The sequence below is a fragment of the Periophthalmus magnuspinnatus genome, chromosome 10 (assembly GCF_009829125.3).
Source record: "Periophthalmus magnuspinnatus isolate fPerMag1 chromosome 10, fPerMag1.2.pri, whole genome shotgun sequence".
NCBI classification, from domain to species: domain Eukaryota; kingdom Metazoa; phylum Chordata; class Actinopteri; order Gobiiformes; family Gobiidae; genus Periophthalmus; species Periophthalmus magnuspinnatus.
Genome location: NC_047135.1, coordinates 17,394,141 through 17,410,867, shown reverse-complemented (window position 1 = coordinate 17,410,867; position 16,727 = coordinate 17,394,141). Strand labels below are relative to the sequence as shown.

The 16,727-nt window shown below is 40.5% G+C and overlaps 1 protein-coding gene across 1 annotated transcript in view; it reads right to left on the bottom strand.

Moving 5' to 3' along the window:
- Positions 1-1,433: 1,433 nt before the first annotated feature.
- Positions 1,434-16,727, bottom strand: part of LOC117377566 (storkhead-box protein 2-like) — a 29,399-nt gene continuing 14,105 nt past the window's right edge. The window contains 4 exon segments of the mRNA XM_033974013.2: positions 1,434-2,324; positions 4,434-5,317; positions 5,319-6,787; positions 16,544-16,696. Coding sequence (XP_033829904.1) covers positions 2,123-2,324; positions 4,434-5,317; positions 5,319-6,787; positions 16,544-16,696 — 2,708 coding nt within the window. The 3' untranslated portion in view covers positions 1,434-2,122.

The window sequence follows — 16,727 nt, the reverse complement described above, 5'->3', positions numbered from 1 at the left end:
AGATAGTGTAGGCGGCAGGGCCCTGTGACAGGCACTGTAAGGGGTGGGGTTAGGACGGGATTCAAGATGAGTGACAGTCGCCGACATTTCCACAAAGCAGTACGCATCCGCTCATAGTAGGCCTACTGATTGTTACTAGGTTTAAACCTGGTTGTGTCAAATAAGTGACACACAATTTGGAGTTTTATTTTAGTCTCTTCTTAAGCCCCACTCTGAAGTGAAGCGGAGCTCTCTGTGGAAAAGAGCTGAGAAATGCAGCAGGACTTCTGTAGTGGCACACCCTCCATTAGTGGTTCCAATGTAAACTTAATGTAAACATTTTCTAAAATAATACAACTTTACAAATATCTCTTTTAGTACCGGCAGCATTGGATAAGGCTCAACAGACTCCAATCTTTATGTAGAGGTAGTACTGAGACAGAAAGGACTACATCCGGGTGTGAGCTTTATAGTACAACAAGCCAGAAGATATTCCAAAGCTTAACGTCTCAAGTACACACAGGAGACAGTGCAAGTGACAGCATGAGCATTCAGTACACGCACCTCGACACCAAAGCCCGTCTCACTCAGAGTGAGGAGCTGGAACTTATTGCAAGGCTCAGGCCAATTCAACCAGGTGTACCAGAACAGTGCTTTTATCAGTCCTCTCAGAGAGCTTCAGGTGTAATACTTCTTGTACAGATGAACGAAATATGCAAGGTTGTCCAAGTGAGAAAAGATTGGAGGCAATGAAGGCAAACTGCTGTGTGAAGACGGGCTCCTCATTGGGGTCATGGACAGTAGAAATAAAGGTTTAGGCCCTATGTGCTGGGACATTCACAGGCTGAGTCTGACGACAGCGTGCTTTTTGCATGTGTAGAGGTAGTTACAGTGTAGCGACGCATGGAGAACTCCTCACACATACACCGCCCAGTGACTTCTGTCTCTCATACGTCAACTGCCACATTTCACATTTCACATTTCACTTCTCAAACATGGATGGGGAAGGCCAGTGCACTCACCCTGGGCCTGGTTTTGGGCTGCTTTTCAGTCATTCAATCATTTAGTCTGATCTAAACTGTTCTTTATTTGGTGTTCATCTGTCAAATCACAACTTAAGGTTCCGTATTGCTGTTCTTGTTTGGACATGGATTATGGCCACTATACCATACTAATGTGGCTAGTGTGGCTTTTGCCCGGAATCTAGAATATATCTATATATTATTATTATATATCTATATATGAGTCTGGTCACTAGTGAATCTCCCCATTTTCAGATGGGCGTCATTGACAGGTGCATGTCAAGGACATGTATGGTCTGTCAAAACAAATATGGTTGCTTACGAAGAAGATTTATATGCTCCCCTGGCTCTATTCCCTATATATATATATATATATATATATATATATATATATATATATATATATATATAATTATATATCACGGGGGACAGAAGAACATGGCGGATTCCCACAGAAAACTAAGCTCCAAACTAAACTCTGAGACTTGAGGCACGAAGGAGGTTAAGAGGACCAGACTGATATCCCTCTATATTAAAAAAACAGACAAATATTCTGGATTCGCCAGGAAAGAAGTGGTGTTATTCTGACTGGATAAAGATAAAGCAATTGCCTGCAAGAATTAACCATATTTACTTTTCTACTACGCTCTCACTGCTCTGTATCCTGCCCATTCTTTAGTGTTGACTCCCAACGCCCTGACTGGACGAATGCAGTGTGATACCAGCTATGCATCAATCAACAGCCCAGTAAGAAAATGAAAGCCCTTTTTGTCCCACTTACTAGGTTTTAATGTGTTTAAATAAAGTCAGATCTTAGGAAGCTCAATGCATGGCCTTCAACATGACACAAACATCTGCTGCTAAATGCTGTAGTCACACAGCAGTGGTTCGCTGGGTGAGTGAAGTGAACCCAGCCAGAAGTGAAACAGCTGAAAGGGAAAGACAGTTGACCTGAGACTATAGAAACACATGCCCCTCACAGACTTTGAGAACATGACGCACTGTGCACAGAGATGATTGTGGCCTTAGCCCAGCGCCTATGTGTGGGCCGCTGGGGTGAGGGGCCGCGTGGCAGCTCTGCAGTGCTCTGGAGCTCCAACAGTCCTGGCTTTGCGATGGGCTCAAACGCTGGTGATGGAGGCCAGGCAGGCACTGGGCTTTTGGAGCTTGTCGGCCTGGGTTCCTGCAGCCTCAGAGATGGCACGGAAGGAGAAGGGGGCTCCCGCTGTGGTGAGACCCAAGTGGCCGGGGCTCAGGGCCAGGTTGTGTCTGCGGTTACTCTCTACGATGGAAGAAGTGTTTGACGCTAGGCTCTCCCGTGTTCTGTTAAAGAGGAAATTTGATCAGCACAGGGTGTGCATTCAGGGACATTTAGCCAGTGTTGCATATCAGACTTTTAAATGAAACAAGATACAAAGCCGCCCTGTATGCACAAAATTGTTTTATTGTGTAGCTGCCTGGCTGGCTCAGCACTTTTTAAGTTTTTGAGCTGTTTTTAACATCATATCACAGGATTTTAAACTCCTAAGAAGTGCAGCATGCAAAGAACAGAAGTTAAGGCCTTATGTAAAAAGAGCTATTTTTTTCCTGTATCCATGGAAATCATGCAAGAAGCTAGCTAAAGAGCTCGGTATGAACTTCAAAAGTGCTACAGCTTCTTCCTCAATAAAATAAAAATAACATGTATAACAATAAAATTCTACTTATTTACCTGCCTCTCCTCTCCTCTAAAACACACTTCACACACAAATCTGTCTATCCTCACTCCCAAACATCTGCTACCATAGCTCTTTTTCAGTCTGCTCGTCTGGCTCTGCTCGTCTGGCTCTGCTCGTCTGGCTCTGCTCGTCTGGCTCTGCTCGTCTGGCTCTGCTCGTCTGGCTCTGCTCGTCTGGCTCTGCTCGTCTGGCTCTGCTCGTCTGGCTCTGCTCGTCTGGCTCTATTCCCTTGGCTCTATTCCCTTGGCTCTAGTCCCTTGGCTCTAGTCCCTTGGCTCTAGTCCCTTGGCTCTATTCCCTTGGCTCTATTCCCTTAGCTCTACTCCTCTGGCTCTGCTCCTCTGGCTCTGCTCCTCTGGCTCTGCTCCTCTGGCTCTGCTCCTCTGGCTCTGCTCCTCTGGCTCTGCTCCTCTGGCTCTGCTCCTCTGGCTCTGCTCCCCTGGCTCTGCTCCCCTGGCTCTGCTCCCCTGGCTCTGCTCCTATGGCTCTGCTCCTATGGCTCTGCTCCTATAGTTCTGCTCCTATGGCTCAGCTCCTATGGCTCTGCTTCTCCAATTCTGCTGCAAACACATTCTCAACTCTCACCGTTTCCCTCAAAGTACATAAAATCCTCTTTTCTGTCCGCCTTGTCCACCTGTCACCTGTCAACAAATACCTTTGCACATGGGCCTTAGAAGGGAGATGATCAGTCCACTGGTTTGATTACATTTCTATGGGGTATTAATTGCTAACACATAACATATTTAGATCACAATGTTATCTTTTGAAAATGCTACTTTTTTAATTTTTTTTGAAAATGCTATATTCACCATAACATGTTTAATGAGACACTCCCCCTTCAGAGGGCTAACAAAATCGATGCGCATTCTAATAATGAAACTACTCCACATCCCATCAGGTTTGTAAGTTGTAGTATGTTGTTTTGTATCATGCTTTTGTATATTTTTATTTATTATTCACTGATCTTTAATGTGTTTTGTCATGTGTGATGGACTGAATGTTTTCTGTGCCTATGTACTTTTTTTGTCTTGTCATCAACCTGCCAATTAGCCTGTATGGCTAACTCTGGCACATTTACATGCTCTACTAATACATGTTGATCAACGTGCACTGTCCCATAATATATATATATATATATATATATATATATATATATATATATATATATTATATATATATATATATATATATATATATATATATATATATATATATATATATATATATATATATATATATCCTCATTATATATATAAATAAACATAAACATTTATGGAAAATTGCTGTGTGGGAGCATGGCTGACCTAGGCTTGTGGGCAGAGCACTGGATAGAACCGCACTCCTCACCGTAAGCAGGGTTCAAATAGAGCGTGGGAGATATTGCTAGATTACTCAAAGATGCATGGATGACATATAAAACCTCTTCAGGCATGTTTTTGATGAGGAAACATTACATAGTGCAAACCCCCAAAAGCTGAGTTTGCATAATGCCCCCTTCCTTTGTTTAAGCCCCCTTCCTTTGCTTGAAAGTCTAATCTAGTCTAGTACTAGCATGCCCTATGGTGTTGTTAAACTACAAAAAAATAGCATGCACCATCACTGTAAAATTCTGTGCAAGTTGTAAGACACGGTATTCAGCAGCACTGATAAAAGAGAAGAGGGAAACTTTCCAGTACAAGTCTATAACCATTTTTCTAAAAGCACACATTCTTACCGCGGAGAGTTGAATCCACTGTCCACAGTCACTGAGCTGGAGTCCATGCTGTCCAGCCGGGCAGAGTGCGCTGACTGCTGGTTGGGACCGGCTTCTTGGAGGTTATCTTTAGCACCAGGGAAGGTGAGAGTTCTTTCAAATCTCCTCTGAAGGTCTCGCTCCTTCTCTCGGTCCAGGAGCCACTGCATGGTACCTGTACCTCCCACCTTGCCCACACCTCCGTCCCCAGCCTTCTCTGTCGCTCCGCGGCCTTTAGCTCCACTCTCCTCCAGCTCATCATCATCTGACACATTATAGTAGTCAAAAGATGCCTCTGCTGCACTCGGCGTGCTGTTGGGCCCCTGTGGAGGGGTCGAGGTGTTACCCACCAGGGGCTTGGGGGCATCATACACCTCCTTTGAGTCCAAAGCATCACATGAAGATGACAGAGTGGTGGAGGCCAGGGCTGCAGGTTTCCTCAAAGAACTATAACCAGGCAGAGGCAGACTGGGAGGGGGCTTAAAAAGAGTGTCTTTACTAAAGATATCTTTACGTTTGTCTTGACCAGAAGAGGCACTGTGGGGAAGTCTCCCATTTGTAAGAGGGGACTCAGGAACTGACAGCGGTATAGGAGGCAAGCTGCCACCTTTAGGTCCAACCTTTGTCAAGTCCTCTTTCATTTCTGATGGGTGTGGTGTCTGTCTTTCCACCTGTCTGTCAGTAGTGCCAATTTTCAAGCCATCATGACTGCTTTTACTTAGAGTTCCCAGAGGGTTCAGTGACGTGACAGCATCAGAGGAGCCAGAACACTGGAAGTAGTCATCAGGGGCTACTGACGTAGCCAGAGTTTTGGGTGAGTAAGCTGGTAGACTATCCCTGCTCTTACTCTTCTCCAAGCTTCGGGCTATAATCCATGCCCAGAGCATCAGCAGAGGGCTTAGCTGAAGGAGGTGTGGTCCGGGAGTAGTGTGAAGAGCTCTGATTGGCTCTTAGTGTCCCATCATCAGTGTAATAGCGATTCCTGTCATCAAAATAATTTGGAGGTCCCATCAGTCCTGTGCCAAGGGGCCCTTTAGAGTTGTCCATGGAACGCGAGCGTTCCTTGGCCTTGTCAATGCGTTCATGCCTTGACTTCCTCTCCTGGGTATGGGAGTGCGAGCGGTGGACTTTGGAGGGTTGTGCGGACGGGCCATGACTAGGCTCAGGAAAAGGCATCTCTGTTCTTCTTTTGGCCAGCTCTCCAGACACGTCCCATTCAGGCGTAACAGGCATATGAGAGGCCTCCAGGATATTGGGGTTGCTGTGGGCTAGATGGAGCCGAGCCCGCTGGCGCTCCACGGCTAGGGCGTGCTCTCGTGGCGAACGAGCCAACGATGAAGAGTAAGCCCGGTAGTCCCTGTCAGCTAGCTCCAGGTGAGAGCTGTCACTGGGCTCAGCTCGCGACCCCCTTGTCTTACTGTGGGACCGACTGGCTTTGGTTTGCACTTGTTTTCGGTGCCGGCCGCCACTGCGGCGACTCCTTGAGCTGTGATTAGCCGAAGACACTTTACTCCTCTGAGCACGCTCCTCCTCTAGCCTCTTCATGACAGCCGTGTGGCGGGCCAGGTTCTCCACAGTGAGGTCAGGGTTGATACGACGGATGATCTCCATCTCCACATGGCGGGGCAGTTGGCTGGGTACCTCTTCATCCCGCAGGGGCCATTCTTCTGGAGGAAACTGTGCTGAGAATGTAGCCAGCTGCTTTGTTTTGTCCTTCTTAAAGCTCAGACGGAATAACTTCAAGCCAAACTTTCGACTTCCCATGTTTCCCCCTGTCCCCGATTTATCAGTGTCCCCCAGCGTGGCACTCCCCGTCCCCCCTCCGCTCGCAGCCCGCTGTTTGGTCAGTGTGTCAGTCTTGAAAGGGAAGCTTAAGGTGGCCCTACTTTTGTCAGGGGCACCTAGCTGCTGTGGTGGGGTCTGTGGGGAGTGAGGGGAGTGTGGAGAGGAGTAATCGCGGTGCTCTTTCGGGGAGCGTCGCTGCAGAGTAGCGTGGTGACTGGGAGGGTCGTCTGCTCTGTAGTTGTAGAAGGGATCGCTGTGGTTCTGGCCAGATTTGGCGTGAGTGCGTTCTCTGACACCCCCTGCTGTTGAGGGTGTGATGGGGCCAGACAGTGGAGAGGTGCACTGGGTCTGCTGGTGTTGCTGTGCCTGGTGCCGCTCAGAGCACTCGTCGAGGTGGTACCACTTGGAACTAGTACGGATCAGACTGGGAGTGATAAAGTAGGTCTGAGGGGTCACAATGAAATATCCATCCGGAGTCGGGTAGATCTTACGGTCACGGACAAGCATGCTCAGAGTGTGGTGCAGCACCTCCTCGGTGGGAGTGGGAACGCCTGAAAGTGGAAGAGAAACAGAAGAGGTTTAGGCATACTAGAAAAATTAAGTGATACACCATGCGCTACTAACTACAGATCTACAGAGCTATAGAAATAGAATGCGATGAGATGAGAATCCGGCGAGATTCTGTCTACAAGAACGAGATTTTGACATTGTTTTTAATAAATACATTGTGCAGTTCAATTCAGTTCATAATTTTGGTCACAATGTTTCATTTATTTTATTTAATATTTTTGCTTGCATTGTTGCACTGTTTTTTTGGAACTATAGCTTTTTCTTCAATAAAATAAATCAGCAAAGTTGACTCCATTTTGTCAAATACAAAACCATTAGGGGAAATGTGTGTACAATCTTTGGACAGTTTTATCTTGTGTGATCTTTTGGCATGAGATCTTGTCCTATCTCTATGGCACCACACTGAAACAGCTTTAAGAAATAAAAAAAACTCCATTATTTACAATATATTATGTATAGAGAAGAGCAGAAAAAATAAAACGGTAGTTAGGAAAAAATGTAGGGGTGATGCAGAGTTCTGTGATAGTAGGTTTGATGTGGGGTCCCTGCTCGTCTTCAAGAGCAGGTCTTAAGTATTACTACCAGTTACATCATAGATGCCTCTCAGTGATGCCAAGTGATGCAAGCACATGCAGACAGACGTACGGCTGAGGGCCACACTGCTGGAGAGCCTCACACTCTGTCTTCTTGACCTGTACACAGCTATTGTACTGAGATATATCAAGACCAACCTGTGGCATAATTACATTGTTTCAGGTTGAAAATGGAATTGTATTCATTATTCAGAATTATGAGTTCTAATTTTAAATAGGGGATATTGCACTTCTATGACGTATTAATTGTTAACAATATATTTTAAGATCCCAAAAACGGCGTATTAAGAGTTCAATTAGTTTCAGTTTAATTTCTGGCACTGGCTCACTGCCCCTTGTTGTTCTATGGGGGGGGGGGTGAGCAGGGAGGGGCTGTATGGTGTGAGCATGGCGAGTGAGTATGTAGGCTTGTCGGCTAAGCCTTACACAAGAGCCGTGGGTATTGTCTACCTAACTGAAACGAGGGTTCAAATAGTGCCCAGGAGAGAAAGCAAAATCACTAAAACATACACAAATTATAGAGAAAACCACTTATGGCATGTTTTATTTGATGAAGGAACAACCTTATAACATGGTCGAAAGCTTCAAAAGGGTGATTTAGCATAATATCCCTTCTTTAAGGCTTTGTTCAAATATTTAATACAATATATAAGGCACTGTGCACTTCACATGTCAATGTTTGTTATTCAGCCTGATGAAAACCCCCATATATATGTTTTTTCTTTGCTCTGTTTTTATTGTACCACAATGCACATTCTAATGTGCCTATTGTATGTATTTAGAAGTAGAGATAGAGTAGAAACTTTATAAAACCAAATCTGTATTGAATAAGAAATGCCTGCATATATTATATTTACCACTTGTACTTCCCTATCTTTCTTTCTTTCTTTCTTTATTCTTTATTTGACAGGGACCATGTACAAATGCATTAATCTTACAAAGAAAAGATGATTTGCACCAGATTTAGCTACTGCTACTTTCCATCTGCAGTCCCTGAGCAGGTGAACACACATTAAAAAACACATATCAATTGACAATTACAATATATGACTACCGATCTGCCATACAAATGTCCCCCCCAGTCCAAACTAATATAAAAATCATTATGTGCAGGTTTATACAGTGAGCACAGAGCAGCACCAACTAACTAGACTAATGTGGACACGTTTGATTATTTAAATTATTTAAAATGAACTATATATATATCCATCTTATTGCTCAGAAATTTGGGGGAAAGCCTGTAAAACATACATAGATCCTGTAATTAAACTACAGAAAAGGGCAATAAGAATAATTAATAAAGCAAGATTCTGTGATTTTTATAAATGAACTATTTATAAAAATCAAATATATACAAATTTACGGGCATAGTTAAATTAAAAATTTTGACAATTCTGTTTTGCATTGTGAACAAGGATATTCTTCTAGGCATTCAGTCCTTTAAATTAAGAAGTAGTCCCTATAATTTAAGAGGTTTGCTTTGGTCTGAATTTAGTAAAATAAGAACTAATGTTAGGCAAAGACGTGTGTCTGTGTTTGGAATGATTTGGAATAAAACTGTTTAAATTCAAAAAAATTTAGAAACATGAATTAATTCATACATATACATTGTTGTTTATATGAGTCAAGACACCTGTGTCTAAGATATTGATTAAAATAAATGGATTTTGTTATGTGACTGTAATGTGGAGTTCACATGTCATGGTCAGGATGGGTTTACATAAGCGAGTTGCTTCAGCCCAGTCGTTTTGTGGTTGCAGTTTATGAAGAAAATGTATTATTTTGTTTGATCGTTTATTTTGTTTTGGGTTTTTTTTATTAATGTAAACAATCAAAATAAACTTCATACATTAATTTATTCAGTGAACTCAAAGAGAACATCATTTTGTCAGTTGCTTACAATACTTCAGTATACATACAGGGATTTATAATAAATACTAAAGACCATTTGTGCACCGTTATGCTGCAGGCCTGTAACTACACTCACCTGAAGGATTATTAGGAACACCAGACTAATACGGTGTTTGACCCCCTTTCGCCTTCAGAACTGCCTTAATTCTACGTGGCATTGATTCAACAAGGTGCTGAAAGCATTCTTTAGAAATATTGGCCCATATTGATAGGATAGCATCTTGCAGTTGATGGAGATTTGTGGGATGTACATCCAGGGCACGACGCTCCCGTACAGTCATGCTTCATGGGATGTCTCCACAATAGAAACCGCTAGACTTGTTCTTCATGTAAAATGTGTAAAATGTAGTGTTTCATTGAGAGGTTGAAGCATTTGGACATTTAGGTCCAAGTACAGCTGTGCAAACCTATATGAAATATTTGAACAGTAATGAGAAAGAGTGAAGCAGAAAAGGTTAGAAAATCTCTAGTACCTGCATTTGTCCACAAATAGTGGCGTGCACCATGCAGTCCCAAGATACAAGACAAGACATGATATCACATTTCTTTTTTAGAACTGGGACAAGTGGATTTCAAACTTGAGTAAATAATAGCCCGAGAATGATTTGTTGTTGCTTTTAAGAATAAATGTGTTTTATTCCCTTTTAGTTTTGTTTGGTAAGATAAAAGACTGTGATGGATAAACAGAAATGAAACAACAAAATCCCCACTGGTGTTTAGACCATCATGTGATCAGATCATTAGGTCATTAAAAGGGTTGTTCTAAAAGCAAACCACTGCCTGTATGACAGTATATTATCCCTGTTCAGTCCAGGTGAAGTAAACATTAAGATGATATGTCCACCTGCTCTGCACATGTTTATTTATTTATTTATTTATTTATTTATAGCGGACAGTGCATGTTGACCAACAGTAACTGTTTAACATGCCAGAATTAGCCAAAAGGCTAGTTTTCATCTGTTGTCCGTTGCCATGATGTACAGATGGCTCCTTATAAAAACATTTGCAAGCATGGTTAAAAAGTAGAAAAGCATTAAGTCTTAAGAAGTGAATCATAGCAAAGAAAAATAATTAAAACAGACAGGTTATTAAGAACAGCATGCCATTAATAACAGTAAAAGATTATGTTAAAAAAGCACAAGAAAATAAACAAAGGGGCAATAAAAGATTTGTTAAAGCAGAATTACAGAGAAGCACATGCAAAGGACAAACACTAGATGGCAGCAGCAGGAGTTTGGTGTTGACAGGTCTGATTTGTTAAAAGCCAACGTTTAAATTGAGACTTAAAGGAGCTGTATGTGGAGCTCTCCCTGATAATTGTAGGGATGCTGTTCCACCCTTTAGAAGCTCTAACAGTATAGGCTGATTGACCAAATGCTGTCTTTCTGAATGGGATCAGACAGTCTCCTCTCGAGGCTCCTCTAGTGATGCGGTTTGAGCTTGATCTTAGGCTAACATAGTCATTGAGCGGTGGAGGGGCGAGTCCATGTAAGATTTTATAAACAAAGTAGGCATCTGTGAATCTAATCAGATTCTCACAACTTAAAATATTATACTTAGATAAAATGCTGCAGTGATGGATGTGGTGTGGTTTTTTGTCTAGAACTTTGAGTGTCTGTTTATACAGTGATTGTAGTGGTCTGAGTGTGGTATGGTTGGCCTGGCACAAGCTCGTCAGGCAGTAAGTCAGGTGCGAGAAAATCATGGAGTGTATGTAAATATTGGCTGCTTGGGTGGACATAGAATTTCGGATGAATCTGAAATTTGATAAATTGAATTTGACCCTTTTGAATGGTTTGTTTAACATGTGACTTAAAATTGATATGTGAATCAATTACGATGACAAGGTACTTATATGTACATGTATATACATGTGCTAATCCAAAATATGAAATATGGATATGTGTATAGTTCTATCTCCCCCCAAAATTAGCATCTAATTAATACTACTTCATTCATTCCAAGGAGACCGTTTCTGACAGTGTTAGTTAGTTCGTTAGTTTATTCAGACACACATAGAAAACAAACAAAACAATGTCACAGTCGAACACAGAATCTGTCCCAATTGTGATTGAAAGGCATTGGCTGAGGCTAAGCTTATTTATGCCTGCCTAATTCCACATATAAATAACAATATACACAACAGGAGAAAATACGTGACATTGTCACGCCTGCACGGTTGAAAATAGAGGTGTGTCTTCATTGGGGTTTTTTACCAATATGGACGTTAATGCCGGGTAATAGGACATTATGAGTTTGAGTTATGAGCAATTTAAAACTTAAAAAAAACTTTTTCTTTGCAAACTGGCCACACCCACATTTTATGACTCAGCAAAATTCAAAAGTGTAGACTATACTTTCATATCGGCCTAGGTTCATTTTTACCAATCTGCAAATTTCTTGAATGAAAATCCACTGCATAAAAAATTCAAATGTAAGAGTGAAAATTGGGTTCCGCCCACAATGGCCGACTTCCTGTAGAGTTTAGGGTGGGGTCATAATATAATTTTTTACTTGACATGTTCTATGCTTGTACCAAATGTCATTTGTCTACAATAAAAAGGTCTCTCATTGCCGTAATGTATTTTGAGATTTGAGATGGCGCTATTGAGTCATTTGGAACATAAATTTTTTTGCACATAGACATACAAAAATTTTCAGCAACCTTGAATTCTGGGCCATAGTTGGATCAGTGTAGAGCATCTATTTAGTCTGCAACAAAGACCAGTACTCTGAACCCCATGTATTTCAATGGCACATTTATTATGTTATCATAGTAACATAGTTGCAGATAGGATATATGTTCTTATTGGCTTTTTTGTTCAGTTTATCAAGCCAAATGTCCATGCCGAATTTCAAATGTTTATGTCAAAGTAATTTTTTTTGGTCCAATTCAAAGCTTCAAGGGGGCGCTGTGGAGCAATGTAGTGTCTGGCATATGTAAATTGTATACCACTGCGTTCAGATAAAAATTTTGAACAAAATGTATATGAATGCCGGGAAATAGGACACTGCATGTTTGAGTTAGGTGCAATTTAATATTTAAACAAATGGCACTTTGGTTGCAGGCTGGCCACACCCACATTTTATGACTTAGAAAAATCCAAGGGTGTCGACTATAATCCCACAAGGGTCTAGTTCATATTCATTCATTTCCCAGTTTCTTGAATGAAAATCCACAGCGTCAAAAATTCAAATGTGGGAGGTAAAAAAATTTAAAAATTGGGTTCTGCCCACAATGGCCAACTTCCTGTAGGGTTTAGGGTGGGGTCATAATATATTTTTTTACTTGTCTTGACATGTTCTATGTGTGTATCAAATTTCATTTGTCTACAATGAAAAAGGTCTCTCATTAACGTAATGTATTTCGATTTTTGAGGTGGCGCTATTGAGTCATTTTGAAACATTAATTTTTTTGCACATGAAAATACTAAACTTTTTGTCAATCTTGAATTTTAGTCCATAGTTGGATTAGTGTAGAGCATCTATTTAGTCTACAACAAAGTGCAGTATTCTGAACCCCATTCATTTCAATGACACATTTATTATGTTACCACGGTAACATAGTTGCAGATAGAGGTATGTTCTCATTGGCTTTTTTGTTCAATTTGCCAAGCCAAATGTTCATGCCGAATTTCAAATGTTTATGTAAAAGTAATTTTTTTGGTCCAATTCAAAAGTTCAAGGGGGCACGGTGGAACAAAAAAAAAATCTGACATATGTAAATTGTATATCATTTTGTGCAGATCAAGATTTTAAACAAAATGTATATTAATGCCGGGAAATAGGATACTGCATGTGTGAGTTATGAGCACTTTAACACTTCAAAAAATTGCTTTTTTTCTTTGCAGGCTGGCCACACCCACATTTTATGATGTAGAAAAATCCAGAGAGTAGCCTACATTTCCACAAGGGTCTAGTTCATCTTGACCAATTTGCAAGTTTCTTGAATGAAAATCCGAGGCACAAAAAATTCAAATGTGAGAGGTAAAATTTTGAAAAAATGGGGTTCCACCCACAATGGCCGACTTCCTGTAGGGTTTAGGGTGGGGTCAAAATACAATTTTTTACTTGTCTTGACATGTTCTATGTTTGTACCAAATGTAATTTGTCTATGATGAAAAAGGTCTCTCATTGACTTAATGTATTTTGATTTTTGAGGTGGCACTATTGAGTCATTTTAAAAGAATGATTTTTTTTAACATCAAAATAATTAATTTTAGGTCCAGTGAAATTGACTTTTCGTTAACGTTCAGGGGGTCAAAAATGGCTTCAAAACGGTAAGTATAATAATAATGGAAATTTTTTTTCCACCCATTATTTTTCTCCTAAACCATAACAGCTACAGTCATGTGACTTTCTCACATTGTGCCCCATCACAAATAAGGCCGCTGTGAATTTTTTCACAGGTCCATGACAAATCGATTGTCTTCTAAAAATATTTGAAAATGAAATTTGAAGAGGGCACTAGAGAGCCATTTTGTGAGATAATATTATGATTTGCACATCATTGCGCTCAGCTCGCAAATGTACATAAATGCTGTATTAGCTTTTTCCCAACAAAAAATGTGTGAAAGAGAAATATTTTATTGAAATACTCCAAAAATTGCAATTTTGTTGAAAATTCACCATAACCACACCCAAAGTCATAATAAAATGTAACTGATAATCTTTTATCACACATGGGTTTAGTGGGATTTGGCTAAATTTGAAGTGTTTGTGATGAAAACTGTGTGAGGAGATGTCTTGAATGTGAAGGTGCACTTTTCTCATTCCCTGGTTTGATCCAATATGGCACACTTCCTGTACATTTTAGGGCGGGGCCATAATATCATTTTTGTCATGTCCTGACATGTTCTGTTTTTTTGTGTGAGTTTCAGATTTTTACAGTGACTTTTTTCCGAGTCGGGCTCCCATTGGCCCCATGAAAATCAAAGTTTGAGGTGGCGCTACTGAGTCGTCTTTCGTTATTTTTTCTCTGGGTCTTTTGTGACAATTAGAGCTCGTTGAGTTCTAATTTTTGACACCACTCTCTGGCATGTTGGGGCGTGTTTACTACTTGGTTTTTGCCATTTTCCATGCTCCGGACACGGTTTTAATGAGTTCCTCGCCGGGACGTTGTCCCAGGCTCGGGCCTAATAATGGAATTTTTTTTCCCACCCATTATTTTTCTCCTAAACCATAACAGCTACAGTCATGTGACTTTCTCACATTGTGCCCCATCACAAATAAGGCCCCTGTGAAATTTTTCATAAGTCCACAACAACTAGATTGTCTTCTATGAATTTTTGAAAATTAAATTTGAAGAGGGCGCTAGAGAGCCATTTTGTGAAATAGTACCAGGATTTGCATATCATTGCATTCAGCTCACAAATGTGCATAAACGCTGTATTACTGTTTTTCCAACTAAAATTGTGTGAAAGAGAAATATTTTATTGAAATATTCCAAAAATTGCGATTTTGTTGAAAATTTACCATGACCACACCCAAAGTCATATTCAAAATACTGAGTCGTCTTTTGTTATTTTTTCTCGGGGTCTTTTGTGACAATTAGAGCTCGTCAAGTTCTAATTTTTGACACCACTCACTGGCATGTTGGGGCGTGTTTACTACTTGATTTTTGCCATTTTCAGGTTTCGGACACAGTTTTTAATGAGTCCCTCACCGGGACGTTGTCCCAGGCTCGGGCCTAATACTGGAAATGTTTTTTTCACCCATTATTTTGATCCTAAACCATAACAGCTACAGTCATGTGACTTTCTCACATTGTGCCCCATCACAAATAAGGCCCCTGTGAAATTTTTCGTAAGTCCACAACAACTAGATTGTCTTCTATGAATTTTTGAAAATTAAATTTGAAGAGGGCGCTAGAGAGCCATTTTGTGAAATAGTACCAGGATTTGCATATCATTGCATTCAGGTTACAAATAAAAAAACAAAAAAATGCATGAAAGAGAAATATCTTTTGGAAATATTCCAAAATTTGCGATTTTGTTGAAAATTCACCATAATCACATCCAAAGTCATAATCAAAATGTAACTGATAATCTTTAATCACACATGAGTTTAGTGGGTTTTGGCCAAATTTGAAGTGTTCACGATGAAAGCCGTGTGAGGAGATGTCCTAAATGCGAGGCTTTAGTCATTCCTGGGTCTAATCTATTTTGGCCGACTTCCTGTACATTTTAGGGCGGGCCATAATATAATTTTTCAGGTCCTGGCAATATTTTTTATGTGAGTTTCAGATTTTTACGTTTTTACGTTTTAACGGAAATCAAAGTTTGAAGGGGCGCTACCGAGTCGTTTTTCGTTATTTCTTCTCGAGGTCTTTGGTGACAATTAGAGCTCGTCGAGTTCTAATTTTTGTTACCTGTCACTGGCATGTCAGGGTGCGTTTACTACTTGATTTTTGTCATTTTTTTTGCCATGTTGTCCCAGGCTCGGGCTTAATAATAATGTCCTATATTGTGCTGTCCTATTTTCTCACCAGTTAACAGTAAGATCATATTTGATCTAAGGAAGGTGGTAAAATTTTGTCCAGTTTATTTCAATAACAAAATTCCAATTAAGTGATGTAAAAAAAATATAAATAAATAATAATAATAATAAAATAATAATGATTTCAGCTAGGGCAGCAAAATATATCACAAATCAATGTCGCAATTTGAGTTAGCCATTATTTATATTGATAGAAAAGAACTCTGCAAAGAACTAAAGATGTGTTTACAATTTGCTCACATATTCAGGACAAAAGTTTGTCAAAAGCTTTTTTATTGTATAAAGGTGGGCCCTTTCCCAAACCAGCAAATGACTAAAACAACTTGTTTTAGTCATTTGCTGTGTATATATTTCAGTTGTGTTAAAATAAAAGAGTCCATAAAAATCCCTTCAAAATTTCCAAAAAAAGTCATTCACAATATTGTCATACAGTCACCAGTGAAGGAAAAATGAGCCTTTACACTGGAAGCGCTGCTCACAACTTTTGTCAATACTAAATGGTTTATATTTAATCACTTGCTTTCTTCAATCAAATCTTGTGTAATGTGGTATCCAGATCAGTCTTATTTTACATGTGAGGAAAAAAAAAGTATTTGTCTTGCTTTAAATATGACCAAGGCTTATCAGCCCCTCTGTCTTAGTGCTTGAGCTTTTCGGACGGCACTCAATGTGATGGGAACAATAGGGCACAGGGAAGGGAGTCGTTTGGGAAAGGCCCGTGGAGTGTTAGCTTACCTGGGAAGCATGTCTGGAGGTGTTCAGTCAGGGCTTCCTGAGTCACAGGTTTATGGGCAGAGTTCATAGCCGAGATGGCCAGTAACAGTACTTCTCCCAAAGGGATGAACTGTGATTGGCTGATGGGAGACATACTGATGGGTGACACATCACCTGTTAAAGAAAGAAGAGACATGAAAGGGAT